Source organism: Sipha flava, unplaced genomic scaffold (genome assembly GCF_003268045.1).
Source record: "Sipha flava isolate LNK unplaced genomic scaffold, YSA_version1 113_pilon_pilon, whole genome shotgun sequence".
Taxonomy (NCBI): Eukaryota; Metazoa; Arthropoda; class Insecta; order Hemiptera; family Aphididae; genus Sipha; species Sipha flava.
Window position 1 is genome coordinate 287,636 of NW_020271732.1, and position 14,277 is coordinate 301,912.

At 27.9% G+C, this 14,277-nt stretch overlaps 2 protein-coding genes across 2 annotated transcripts; both read left to right on the forward strand.

Moving 5' to 3' along the window:
- Positions 1-219: 219 nt before the first annotated feature.
- On the forward strand, positions 220-2,823 carry LOC112690269 (transcription initiation factor IIA subunit 2). Its single transcript, XM_025564243.1, has 4 exons — positions 220-918; positions 1,042-1,146; positions 2,371-2,500; positions 2,562-2,823. The coding sequence occupies exons 1-4, from the start codon at positions 847-849 to the stop codon at positions 2,591-2,593; spliced, it is 339 nt and encodes a 112-aa protein (XP_025420028.1). The 5' UTR covers positions 220-846; the 3' UTR covers positions 2,594-2,823.
- A 6,896-nt stretch (positions 2,824-9,719) lies between these two features.
- Positions 9,720-13,926, forward strand: LOC112690251 (BUD13 homolog). The gene is made up of 6 exons (XM_025564226.1): positions 9,720-9,856; positions 10,088-10,184; positions 11,029-11,317; positions 12,730-12,881; positions 13,167-13,363; positions 13,674-13,926. Exons 1-6 carry the CDS (start codon positions 9,844-9,846, stop codon positions 13,844-13,846), a joined length of 921 nt encoding a protein of 306 aa, XP_025420011.1. The 5' UTR covers positions 9,720-9,843; the 3' UTR covers positions 13,847-13,926.
- Positions 13,927-14,277: the final 351 nt, after the last annotated feature.

A 14,277-nucleotide genomic window follows, 5' to 3' on the forward strand; every position in this document is an offset into this window, starting at 1 on the left:
GATTTCGTTATAAAATGATCTAAATTAAAAATATTTGAAATGTGTATCTCACATATAATCAATTCCTTAAATACGGATTCAGGGGGAGGAGGGCGATCACCCCTTCGCTCACCCCCTAAAATACGCCCATGCGGCAGCGACTACATATCATCCAAGGTTTATAGATTATAATATTATAATCTACAAACCTTGTGGATCATCTCGTCGTCGCGTATTGTTCCGCGATAGTACAGCGCCGTGATCAAGATAGCGGGTTGCCATGACGTGTACGTTCAGCGCTATCTCGGCGACGGCGGGCGAACGATACGGGTCGCGGTCCATCGACGTCGACGCGCAGACCACACGGCGGCGGTTGCCGATCGTACGTGTGACGTCGCGGTCTCAGTGATTATCAGTCTTCACGTGCCGCCACGCCGAGGACGGCAACCCGCCGACCGCTGCCGCCGCTCTATCAAAACGATTTGTTTTCGTTCAATTTCTCCACTTTCTCTCCTGTAGCGCTAGTTCGGTTTTTAATTTTTTTTTTTATTATCTTTTATCTCATTAGCTCGCCGATGCAATTCGTCAATTCGTCTGTTATTCCAACGCGACCATCTCATTAAGCCCGTCGTGCGATTTCTGTCATGTCATCCGTCCGCTCTCCGTTGGCTATCGATCGTTGACTGGCCGGCACCCCATCACCCTTTACTATACCGTTTGTTTTCCCGCACTCGGTAACCACTATGTCACCGTGTCGCTGAACCCTCCGGCCGGCGGTTCCAAGCGAACGGACACGCACGCGTACGTACGAACGCAGTCACTCTTACTCCACATATCGACGACGGTCGCATCGTTACCGCTCGCACCATGTCTTATCAGCTGTACCGCAACACCACCCTGGGTAACACCCTCCAGGAGAGCATCGACGAAATGATTCAGGTAACGTACCCGGAACACCGATATCATCATGCGTCACCTGTCCCTAACTCTAGCCACGATGACCAACGTCCTTCGGTACCAGTTGATACTGACCGATTTAATTTTTTTTTCGTCCCATTGCAGTATGGTCAGATAACACCGGCCCTGGGCATGAAAATCCTACTGCAGTTTGACAAGGCTGTGAACAACTCTTTGGCCAATCGTGTAAAGTCCAAAATCACGTTTAAGGTATAAACTATATTATTGTCTAGTCCATGTCTTGTATGGGTATTAAAATATTAGATATGGTGTCTATTTGGGCAGCATTCAGGGTTCATGGTGTTTTACGTGAGTGTCTATGCGTTGATAAAATATCAGTTTAATACAGTTTAGTATGCGTTATTCGTGCATAATATTACTACAGTTAAAGTTATTGATAGATTTGAATGAAAAGTAATTAATGATTTATATTTTATCAAAAATTAAACATTTAAATTGTTTTTTTTAAGTATATTTTCTTTACCTAAGTCTATTAGCAATTATTATGCATCATCTTTACTGGTTTGAATTACATAGAAATAAAAAATTATTCTTTGAAAGCAATATTATTATCACAGTTCACTATTAATATCAATAAAAAGCAAGCATTATTTTCTATTTATTTTTCTTGTTAAAAAATACTTATGTACTCAGTCATTTGCATGTTATTTTGGCAAACTTAAAGGTTTTGTTGAATAAGATTAACAATTGACTGTTTTTAATTCATACATTAAATAAGGGTTATCAAAGAAATTATGACTAACTAGAATACTAATATTGATAGGCACGTAGCCAGGGAGCTGTTACAGGTGTAGTAACATTCCTCCTCCTTTATGCGTGTTATACTTATAAAGGTAAAAATTTATCATAAACTGTGATGAAAACATATTTATCATAATGAAATACATACATAACAATAATGTAAAGCAAGGATCCGGCTTTTTATTCCACCGTATTGTATATACCAAAGCCGTGGTTTGGTGTCATCATGTGCAATTTAAAATGGGTACATAAGACAAATATGTACATTAGAAATTTTAATAAAATATTTAAATACTATTGTGTTTGTATGCTTGTAGAATAACACATACGGAAAGTTATTATTTTGTAGTGTATAATTTTGAATAACACTCCCCTTTTGAAATACCTAGCTACGCACCTGAATCTTGATACTAGTAACTATTATGACTGAAATCCGCAAATAAAATGTTAGTTGTACTTAAGGATTTTAAATATAAATGTATTCATAGATCATTTTCTGGTTTGAGTTAAGCATTTTTAAGATTTTAAATTAGATTTTATTACATTAGTATTTTTTTTTTTTTATTAAGTAATTTTGCCTAAGTTCTAGCAAAAATGTTTTAATAAAACCATGAAAATTTAGCATAAAAATGGTATTTATACATTTCTTAAATTGTATTCATTATTTTTTAGGCAGGGAAAATGGATACTTATAGATTTTGTGATAATGTCTGGACCTTTATGTTAAGTGATGTTGAATTTAAAGAAACACAGGAAATGGCCAAAGTTGAGAAGCTTAAAATTGTTGCATGTGATGGAAAAAGTAATTATTTTACTGAAGGTAGTATTTTACAATACTAATAAAATTGTTTAATTTTTTTTAGGTGTCACTGAAGAGAATTCAAAGAAAAATTAAAGTTTTGACTGTATCTGAGTTACTATTATTATTAATTTATATGCTCATAGTATATAATTGATGTACTTATCAAACATTGTACTTATTTTTGTATATTGTTCACAATATCAAAATGAATTTAAGTAGCCAAAAGGCTACAAAACCTTTTGTATACATACTTGTAAATGGCATTTAGTATTTAAAAAACATTTTGAGGTTATTAGATTAAATTTACCAATTTTTACTAGCTTATTAAAATTAATTAATCTTTAGTTCTTATACAACAATAAATATTTTTAAACAAAACTATATTAATATTTTAATTTATCAATTTGTCAAATTCGATAATGTAATTTAAATTATTTGATGACAGTAAATATTAGGGATGAGCCGATACCACTTTTTACCAATATAAAACAGATACTCGATATTATAATTACAAGTAAAAACTAAGTTGATTTTTAATATATTACATAAAAAATCAACTTTTTCAGCAAAACCATAAACCAATACTAAAATTAATCTGATACCACAAACCGATACCCGATATTATAATCACAAATAGTTTTTACGGTATCTGTTCAAATATCAAGTTTAGGTTTTTGAAAATAAACCGATACCGATATTTCCGATACTACCAATATCGGCCGATACCAAGTATCGGTTCTAGGATTGGCTCACCCCTAGTAAATATTGAATCCAGTTATATATTTTACAGACACAGTGGCGGATCCAGGATTTTCCTTGGGAGGGGGGGTTGAAAAATGTTTTCCCTTACAATACTTTTTTTTAAAAAATAAGATAGAGTATATAAATATAATATTATATACTATAGATTACTAGAGACTAGCAAATTATTAGCAAACAGAATAGAAATAACAAATACTTGGAAAATTATATGACTGAGTACATTAATGAGAAGATTACAAGAATTTAATATTTAAAGAAAGTTAGATTCAAATTTGCAAATCAGTGATTTTGAATTGTATTTATTACATTTTATAATTTGTATTTTGTACACCTAAGTGATAACTAATTGGCTTTTAAATCAACAATTTAAAATTTTAAATGTTTTATCATTTTTTTTTTAACACTCATAAAAGCACATTGTTAACCAAGCTTACTTTAAAGTTTACAGCCTGTAAAATTGAGAAGGAAAATGTGCGTAATTAAACGAGTACCAATTCAGCTATACCTAATAAAATACCTTTTTCAGATGGGAACCAATTTGGCACATGGGATTGGAGCTCGGTAACCAATTCGGTACCAGCCTCTCTCTCCCCCCCCCCCTATGGATCTGCCACTGTACAGACATATAAGCAATCGTCTGTCATAAACCTTAAATTGCCTTAGATGGCAAAATAATATTAATAGCAGCTGTTGAAAAAAATAAAATTATATCTACATAGTAGAAAAAATACCGTAGTGTAATAAATATTATTTACCATTCTTACAAAATTAAATTGGTCAGATGATATTCTAATAACCAGAGCTGAGAACTTATAGTACTTAAGAATCTCAAAATATGTATGCACTTAAATGCATTTAAAAATATACTCTAAAAAATGTAATGTATAATATATGATATTTTAATTATATTATGCAAATAAAAAATAATGTTTTAACTAACTAATAAAAACTTAATAAATTAAACGTATTTGTCTTCTTCATATCCTTCACCAACATCTTAAAATAATAAAAATGTATTTTGTAAATAATTTTAGCGTATGATTAGGTACTAATATGTAACTAAATGTTTTATCATCTTAACTATTGCATTGGATGACAAGATATTTCTTTAAATTTTAAAACTGAAAATTGTGTTTGTCCTCTGCTAATAATGTATACATATTAATTATATAATTTATACATTATTATGTTATATAGTTAAAAAATAAATGTAATTCATTAAACAAAAACTAAAATAATCGTCATAAAAAAAAAAAAATATAAGTATTGATATAAATTTGTCAGTAATTAAATACTCTTCCTAGCTTTTTCATTCGCAGTCTTCTATAATATTTTCATAATCTTAACTTGATAGTAGTTCATGTTCAATACTCATTAAAGATAAGGAGTTTAACCGTTTCTGGCTCATGGTCATTCAAAGCTCTTTAATTAAATTTAACTTAGAAAATGAACGTTCCCCACTACAGTTGGTAATCATCATTGATAAAAAAATTCGGAAAGAAATTATTATGTTTGGAAATGTTTCTTCTGGTCTATTTGATTTTAAACATTTGTATGTAGTAGAAATACTAAATTCAGAAATATCAAGTTCCGATAGATACGCTTTTAAGTGTATACATTCATTCTAATATCAATTCATTTTTATTAATATCTATATGATAAAATTCCGCAAATGTTTTACAATGGACTTGTATTTCTTTTGTATTTAATTTTTTTAAATTAGAGAAAAATCCAAACAGATTATTTATTGATTAGTATGATTTACCACTAATTTTTAACCTAGTTAGTTATTAATGTGTCTATTATTGGAAATTAAGTTTCTATTTTGAATTTTTCACTACTTGAAAACTGAATACTTTCGTTAGTCTGTTCACCGGGGAACGTTAAATATATACTCCCCTTCTTAGTTCGTTGATGTAAACCTTTATAGTCAGAATCTGGAAATTTTTCTCTAGCGACAGCTTAATACTTCACACAATACTTCTAGGTAAAACAAATCGAAATAACGATAACACAGTGCATGTCAAAATTATATACGTGTGTACTAGAAATAAATCAAATTGTGTTATTTAGTATTTTGATACAAAGCTAATTTTAATATTTTTTCGTTCGAGTCTACGAGATAAATATTAAAAACATTTTAAGAAAAACAAAATGTAAAATTATGATATATTGTAAATAATGTAATGTATGTGAATTTGAGGCCCTTAAAATTTCGGGGGCCCGGGCCCTACGAGCCCATGCCTTAAAACGGCACTGGTCACCGTTCACTGCAATACGATTGTTGATAATTCACCACGACTACATATCGTTATAACATCGATTATGGAATACATTTATTCTATAATCAATGGTTATATTCATATCGATCGACGGAACGTACGGCGCGTGTATCGTAATAACACGACTGATGGGCCAAGGGTTCGTCGATATTCTAAACGTTCCGATATCAATGTAGATTGTCGTGTTGAACCCAGTGGCGTATTTGAAGGAGGTCGACGGGGGAAATCGCCCCCCCTCCGAAATTTTTTATATAAGTAATCGGTAGCCCCCCTCTAGAAGTAAGTGTAAATACGCCCCTGACCGCCGCGCCAGTATATAATAGAAAAACCACGTTTTATTTGTTGTAATTGTAGTAGGCCGTACTATTTATAACATAATTATAATTATATTATAATTTGTTATTTGCTATTTCTAAAATAGTTTCTAAAACATATAAACCGAAATTAAGAAAAAGGAGAAATTATTTAGAAAAAAAACCACAAATACAATGTGTATGCTGAATTTATTAGTGCTCTTATAAACATTTACGATCCACTAAAAAATGCGTTATCTCATAAATTACAGATAGAATTAGTTTGTTCTGCGTGCCATAATAAGAAAATACAAATAACTCAAAACTATATTGTTCAACTTAACGTACCTAATGAAAATGAAACGGTAACTTTAATACAACGTTAGATTATTTATCCAAAGAAGTTTTAATAGAAGGCGTTAATTGCAGTGCCTGTAATACCATTACATATCATACGTAGATAACAAATATAGTAAATACTAATGAATATTTGTACTTTCAAATACAACTTTGGAATAATGTCAGTACCAAAATATCAAACCTAACCATTAATGCATTACCCATTACAATAATTGAAGTTGATGGTAAATCGTATGGTTTAAAATCTGTCATCTGTCATCATGATCTATGAATGAAGCCCATTATACAAGCATAAGTTCACATCAAAATAAATGGCTACGATGTAATGACAATGCAATACATTTTGAACGATGGTCTCGAGGGGGTAAAAATGTATATAATATATACAATTATAATATTATTATAATAATGAAAAAAAAAATTGAATATGATTTAAAAAAAAAAACATATACAGTATATATAAAATATATATTAAATAAACAAACATCATAATAAAATAAATTAATAAAAACATAAAAAATTTTATTACATGTCAGTACATAAAAATATGTTAAAAAAAACTACTGATATCCCAACAAAAACACTTCGTCGAACTCCGTGTAAAAAATTGCTAAGTAAAAAAAACTAGTCATCTATAAGACTTCAGCATTATAAAGATGTGATATCATGAATAAATTCTAAGTAAATTAAATTTTCAGTAAATTTATTCTATCTCAATCATTTATTTACTTGGCGAGAATTTATTTATTTCGACAAATAAACATGTCTGTTTATAACTGGACTATTTAACAAATTTCCATGACAAATGTTACTAAATTTATTTTATAAAAAGTCTTAATTATTAATTTATAAAGAAAATAAATTCTCGCAAAGTAAATAAATGATTGAGATAGAATAAATTTATTGAAAATTTAATTTACTTAGCATTTATTCATGATATCACATCTTTATAATACTGAAGTCTTATAGATGACTAGTTTTTTTTTTACTTAGTAATTTTTTACACGGAGTTCGACGAAGTGTTTTTGTTGGGATAATAATATTCCCAAGTATTTAGGTTACTTCACAAAAAACTATTCTAAATATTTTTCGAATACTTTTTTTTAGTAAATTTACTTCTAAGTGCTTTAATAAATTGGAACTAGTCCTTGTGTCTGCTGTTAATACTTTAAACGAAGCACAATATTTACACCGAACATTAAATTGTTGATAACTTTCAAAATCTTCTTTTAATCCAATGATTTTAAAAATATTGTCATATTTTGACCAAGGTAAGCGATAGGTTTTACCAATAGTGTTCGTAGATTGACCGTCGTCCATTTCATTCAAATCAAATTAATTAAAAAAAAAAAAAATTAAGATGTAATGTCGAATAATACGGCGGTTCAGTGCGGAAAGTTGCATACGTACACACGACTATACTATCGCAAAAAATATTAAGGCACACCAGAGAAATTATAAACACGAAACATTTTATATGCAATCGGTTTCAGAAACTAGTTTCACGTTGATCTGTATATTGAAGAAACTTAAACAATGAAACTATAGAATAAATGAAATATGATTAGTTTTCAAAATATCGTCTGACGAGGACGACGTGATTTTGCTTTGGTGGTAGGCACGTCAAAAAAAAATTTCAAAAAAACGTCGTTATTGGGTACATCCGATAAATGTATCTGATACATGTTCTAGTATTAGTGTTGTTGCAAATTAATTACATAGCGATCCAGATAAATTTAAAACATTTTACCGCATGAGCAAAAGTAATTTTGATGATTTAGTACATATAGTTGGGCCAAAAATTGATTAGTTTAAAAAATATGTTTCTATCAACTTACTTTAATTCAATACGTGAAAAAATTCGAAAAAAATATTGTTTTTTAAACTAGCGCTAGTATTCTAAGTATTAATACATTAATAATAAATATTAATATTAATATAAAAATATTGAATAGTAAATAGTAAATAAGTTTATAAATCAAATTATATGATACAAATTATATAGAGCATAATTTATTCACTCAGTAAAAACTAAAAACGTGCATGACTGTGTGAAAACGTTCATGAAACTGAAACAATGAAACCAGAATAACAAATTTCGTGTTATCAGTTTCGTAAACTATAAATAAAAATAGTTGCATGAAACTCGGTGTGTTTTTCCCTATGCAAATATATCGGCTGGTTTCATGCAATTATAGTTTTGTGTTTCATGTTACAAGTTTCGTGTTTATAATTTCTCTGGTGTGCGGCCCGCCTAATATATATAAATATAATAGGCGTACAGGCATCCATTAATTTATTATTCATTAGTTATTATCGGGAAATCCCTAAGTCATAACAATATCTTATCGTCTTCCCTGGCTCGTTGCTACGAAATTATTTATAATACAAAACAAAATAATATATTTATATACAGTCGACACTCAATAATTCAAACATTCAGTAATTCGAAATTAAACGTTGGGAAAACTTACAATTAACACGTGACATTTCGAAGTATAATCCGTTCAACACTCGGCAATTCCATGTATATTCAGCAAATTTATTTTATCTTTATTCTTATAATCTTTTTGTTAATAATTTACTGTACAATCGTGTAGAAATTTAGCGTAGATATTATTTTCGATAATTATAGAATTAATATTGTAAGAACTTTATTGTTTTATTTCTTCATCGTCACTAATCGTAATTATCTCTTCGATAGCCGTCAGCCGAATGTAATTTTATTTTAGTTTCGTTTGGTCAGTTGTATAGTTCTTGTGATGAGTGGGTCAAATTAAAAAATACTTTTGAAAAAAACAATCTAAATTCAATGAACCATAACAGATTTCTTCAAAAAATAATAATTTTTTATAATAATAATTTAATTTACATAGTATATTATAAAGGTAGTTAAAATTAACATTTAAAAAATAATAAATAACTAATACTACCTAATTTGCTGAAATAATTAATAATTATGTACAATAATAAAAAACAAAATTTTTCTCTCAGTTATTTGAATTTTTTTTTCCATTCGTTTTTTCGAATTTTCAGTACTTGAAATTTTTCAACAGTCCCGTCAACTTCGAATTATGGAGAGTCGACTGTATTACAATAAAATATTTTGTACAGAAATATACATTTATTTATATAAAAGCAATTTCTATGACGGAAAAAGAAAGAAATTATTTTTTAAAATGTGATTGGACGTTAAAAAAGTATTCAAAATACAGTATTGAATACTATAAAAAAGAGTATTTAAAAAATATTCGGAATACTAAGGGCGTATCCAAGGTGGAGGTTTTTGGGTTCGGCCTCCCCCATTGAAATTTCTACATACTCAACGATTTAATAGTAAATAGTATAATAATAGTATATAATGTATTTTAATTTCCCATTATCAGATAAAATAAAAATGTTGAACCCCCCCATAAAAATTTCCTAGGTACGCTCACGGACTGCAGACAATGACGCGTACAAACTTCAGCTACTATCTCTTCGCTGGCGATTTGCTTGTTTACAAACGATTCCGATAAGAATGTGATAATAGCGTTTTTATCACGTTTTAACAACAAAACAAAACGTAAAATACTTAACGTTTTCCGAAAAATTCAAACGCTCCAAGATTTTACAGTTCGACTCAGAAGTAAAAGCTATTGGTATTATGTCGGAAAAAGGTGAGCGAAACGACGGAATTGCTTTACAATAAATTACAGTCGTAGAGGACGTGTTAAGGGTTAGGTACGCTTTCGGTGATTGTGTAAAACCAAGCTGAACAATTGTTGCTACTCATAATCGAGTAGAATTTTAGCATATAATAATACGTTCCGTCACCGTGTTCTCTTCTACTCTTCAGCGTGTACTGCGAAACTGTTTGTAATTTTAACTGTACTCATTGTTATTTTCAGAGGTTAAGAAAAAGAAGATTTTATCACAAAAAGACTATTTGAAAAAATATCTGTCTGGCGGAAAGAAAAAAAAGGAGAAGACAAAAATTGTAAAAAGGTATCTCTACCAATATATTGAAATAACAACATTGTCTATAGCAATGTTGTAAAGAAATACTTTTAAAATTATATTTAAATACAGATACAAATACATCCATTCAGAATGTATTTAAAATACATTTCAAATACTTTCAGGAAAAAGTATTTAAGAACAAATACAAATTCCTATTATATATTTAAATAGTTTCTAAATACTTTTTTATCTTTCTTTTCTACTAGTCGGTAAGCCAAATTAATTTTGTAATAACTAATTTTAAAATACTATCATGTTACATTCAACTAAGTATTTTTAAAAGTTTTTTGTACCACTTTCTTAAATATATTATACTGAAAAATGAAAATAAATAAAACTTGTTTTATAATTACTATCCATAGTAATTCTTTAATATAAAGTAATAAAATAATTGTTGATGAAGATATACAGAGCATTTAAAACAAATCATTCTCAAAAATGTTTGTTGCACTTTAGTAACATAGTTTTTTTCAAAGTGTTCATCATTCATTTTCCTCTTTCTCTTGATAAAATAGCTCCCCCAACGCTAAATATTCAACTGGAGCACTAGACGGCAGTGGAGTACTTTCTTCAATATGGAAGTCAAATGAAGAGTTTCAGCTATAGGGGTTCTCAACATTAATGAGTGAAAAAATATAAAATAGTATAATAATTTAAAAAAAAAAAAATATGATGACTGACAACTGAAGTTTCAAAAGTATTTGTATAAAAGTATTTGATTTTCAAATACATTTACTCAAATACTTTACAAGACTGGTCTATAGTTATTTGATTTTCATTCAGTAGATATTGTTGCATTTTAAAATTTTATGGTTTATAAATTTTACAGAGTACAAATCATCGATGACAATATTGATTGTGTTGAAAATAACACCTTTGATATTGGTATGGATGGAATTAATCCAGCTGATGAATTTGCTCCTCAAATAGTTGGTGTTGTTGATGAAAGACCTAAAGATGTTAAAACTTTGGATATGTACAAAAATAAAAACCGATGGAAAAGAGTTGGTAATGATAGTGATCTTGAAGAGGAGGATATTACTAGTATCAATGTTGATCAAGTTAAACAATATGTTGAACAAATTAATAAATCTACTTTGAATGATTTATTAAAAGAGGTAACAATCATTGTCTTAATTACAGTATATAGCATTTGGAATATTTTTCTTTCCATGTTTTAAACACTTAGCTCCATTAAAGACAAATTTAAATTCAAGTCACTGCAAAACTTCACAGAAATTTAAAAATTAGTATTATAACATTTTATGTGCTTAAAACTTATAAATGTATAACAGTACACAATTTTATCTTATTCAACTATTTTCTTTGTAAATTATATTGAATTTTTATAAATTAAATATAGTTGTATATTTGAGACTTCATCAACTCAATAACTCAAATGCTTTGTAATTTCTGTTTAAAGAATGAATATATTTTTTTTATGTTATTAACATTTGAATAAAGTACATTCCACTTAATGTAGGCATGTTGGGATCACCTCTGTTTGCCCACATTAAACGGTTGCTTATGATTACCAAAATTAGTTCAAAATACAAAAATTTAGAATATCAAAAAAAAAAAATTTTTTATTTTAAACGCGTTCACACAATTTAAAAAAAAAAATTAAATTACTACACTGTCTAATATCACCAATAGGTGATTTCTTAATTAAAAAAAAAAAAAATCATATTGTTATTTTATAATATTATATATGCTTATTATACTACATTGTATATATTATGTATACCTAATTATAAAATATAAAATTAAAAAATAAAAATTACTACATAAATAACACTAAATTAAATTACTATTTGGGCGTGGAAGGTGTACAAAATATAATTGTTCGTTTTCTAAGCTGCTTAGTGTGAATAAGTTTTTGATTGCCAGTTTGATTAATTTTAAGTTTAAGTTTTGTTTTGAAATTTAAAGGTTATAAAGTGCCTGGAGGAAGAGACTTCACTTAAATAAAATCGTAATTTTTTTTCTTTTAGGAAGAGATTTTTTTGAGGCATAATGTCACTTTGAAATTTATGTTAAAACTGAAATGATTGTTATCGAGTTATAGAAGAGCTTGTGTTGTCTATTGCTTTATTATATCACTTCTCTTTTATCTAGTTAACAAAATCCCATCAAGGTTTAAATGGTTATGCTTTTTATTACTTTTGATTAACACAATCTCATAGATACAACAATACTCAATTATACTAGTCATTTTTAAATACATATGTGTTTATGATTAAATAAATATTGCCCATATAAACCGAACTAACTGCCCATATTATGCGGAATTTTTTAATCTTGTTAGTATACATTGGATTTGAGACCAGACTATTTTGGCCATATTACACAGATGCCCATATTCACCGGTATTTACATTAAAAGTAACCCACTGTAATAAATTTGTATTAAATATATAATAATTAAAGTTACATTTCTACTTTATCTAATTAAATAAAAATACAATTTTAATTTTTATAATTATCATTTTAAACATGAAATATTAATATTGGTGTCATTTGTTTTATAGACCAAAGAAGAATTATTGGAAAATGGTATACCTATAAGACGTGACCGAAAAACAGGTAAAAAGCGAGATCTCAAACAAGAAAAAAAAGACAAAGAAGAAGAGGAAGAAGTACTAAGAAAACATAAAGAAAAATATGCTGTATGGGGAAAAGGGTATGCATACATAATTGCTAGTATTATATCATATTAGTAAACATAATAGATATTTATTATTTGTTAAATTTTTATTTGTAACAGTTACACATTAATTTGTTTGTAGTTGAGTCAATAACTTTGTTGTGGTTATAACTAAAATAAAAGATAATTATCAATTTATGTTTTAAATTTAATGAATTCATTATTTGAGTTTTAAAATAATGTTAGCTAGACGCTGATTTAAGTGAAGCAAATTATCATTCTCTGTTATACAAAGTATACAATTTTGTTTGATTTTTTTAGAATAAAACAGGTTAAAGATGCTCAAGATCAGTATGAGTCAGATTTACATGAAATGCAAAAACCATTAGCTAGATATGCTGATGATCAAGATTTAGAAAATTTGTTGAAATCTAAAATAAGAGATGGTGATCCAATGCTTGAGTATATTACAAAAAATAAAAGTGAAGGTAGTGAGTCTCCTGATGGTGTAAGACATGGTGAGTTTGTATTTTATTTTTATTCTTAAACTTATATTTTGAAAAAATGAACTTCATGTAATATTTTAATCAAATCAATTTTTCTTTTGATTTAAATTTATGAAATTGTTATTTTTAAATTATTTTGTTTTGATCACTAAGTATTTGCAATTCTCATTAAATTAATTCACTAATTTATGCATTGTCATATAATATTATATTATATAATCTAGTAAATGGTAAAAGTAGATTAAATATAAAATTCTTTAATTTTGTTAGTTTTTATAAATTTAATTTCAAATTTAATAAGATTTTTTTTTTTACTTTTTAGAAGTTAGAGAGTTTCGAGGATTTTGTCCACCAAATAGATTTGGTATTCGCCCTGGATCAAGATGGGATGGAGTGAATAGATCAAATGGTTATGAAGAAAAATGGCTTTTGCAGCAAAATTCTCAAAAAGCTCTGGAGGACGAAGCATACAAGTGGAGCTGTTCTGATATGTGAATATTTCTGTTCAAAATTTAAAATAACCAATTAAAGCAAATAAACATTTATTATTATACTTTTATTTCATTAAAAAAATGTATAACTTTGTAAATATAGATATATTGTGATGAATTGCACAAATAATAAAAATAAGTAAAAGTATTTTTGCAGTAAATAGTTTTTAATTATTAATCCTAAACCACAAAATTATTATTCATAAAATCAATAATTGAACTATGGCTTGATTATAAAAAAATACTATGTGTACCAAGGATATAGAAATTTTCCAATATATTTGAATACAATTTCACTATTCTATACATGGAGGATTCATTTACCTAATTTTGAAAACTGTTTGAAATTTCCTGATTTTTCAGATAAATACTTGAAATATTCATTGATTATTATGAAAATTGATGATTATAATTTACATTTGAGTAAATAAAAAT

Coding starts and splice junctions, on each gene's coding strand:
- LOC112690251 (XM_025564226.1), top strand. Junction 10,185..11,028: donor AAGACAAAAATTGTAAAAAG/GTATCTCTACCA, acceptor TAAATTTTACAG/AGTACAAATCATCGATGACA. Junction 11,318..12,729: donor TGAATGATTTATTAAAAGAG/GTAACAATCATT, acceptor TTTGTTTTATAG/ACCAAAGAAGAATTATTGGA.
- LOC112690269 (XM_025564243.1), top strand. CDS start 847: ATGTCTTATCAGCTGTACCGCAACACCACCCTGGGTAACACCCTCCAG. Junction 919..1,041: donor GCATCGACGAAATGATTCAG/GTAACGTACCCG, acceptor GTCCCATTGCAG/TATGGTCAGATAACACCGGC. Junction 2,501..2,561: donor TGTTGCATGTGATGGAAAAA/GTAATTATTTTA, acceptor AATTTTTTTTAG/GTGTCACTGAAGAGAATTCA.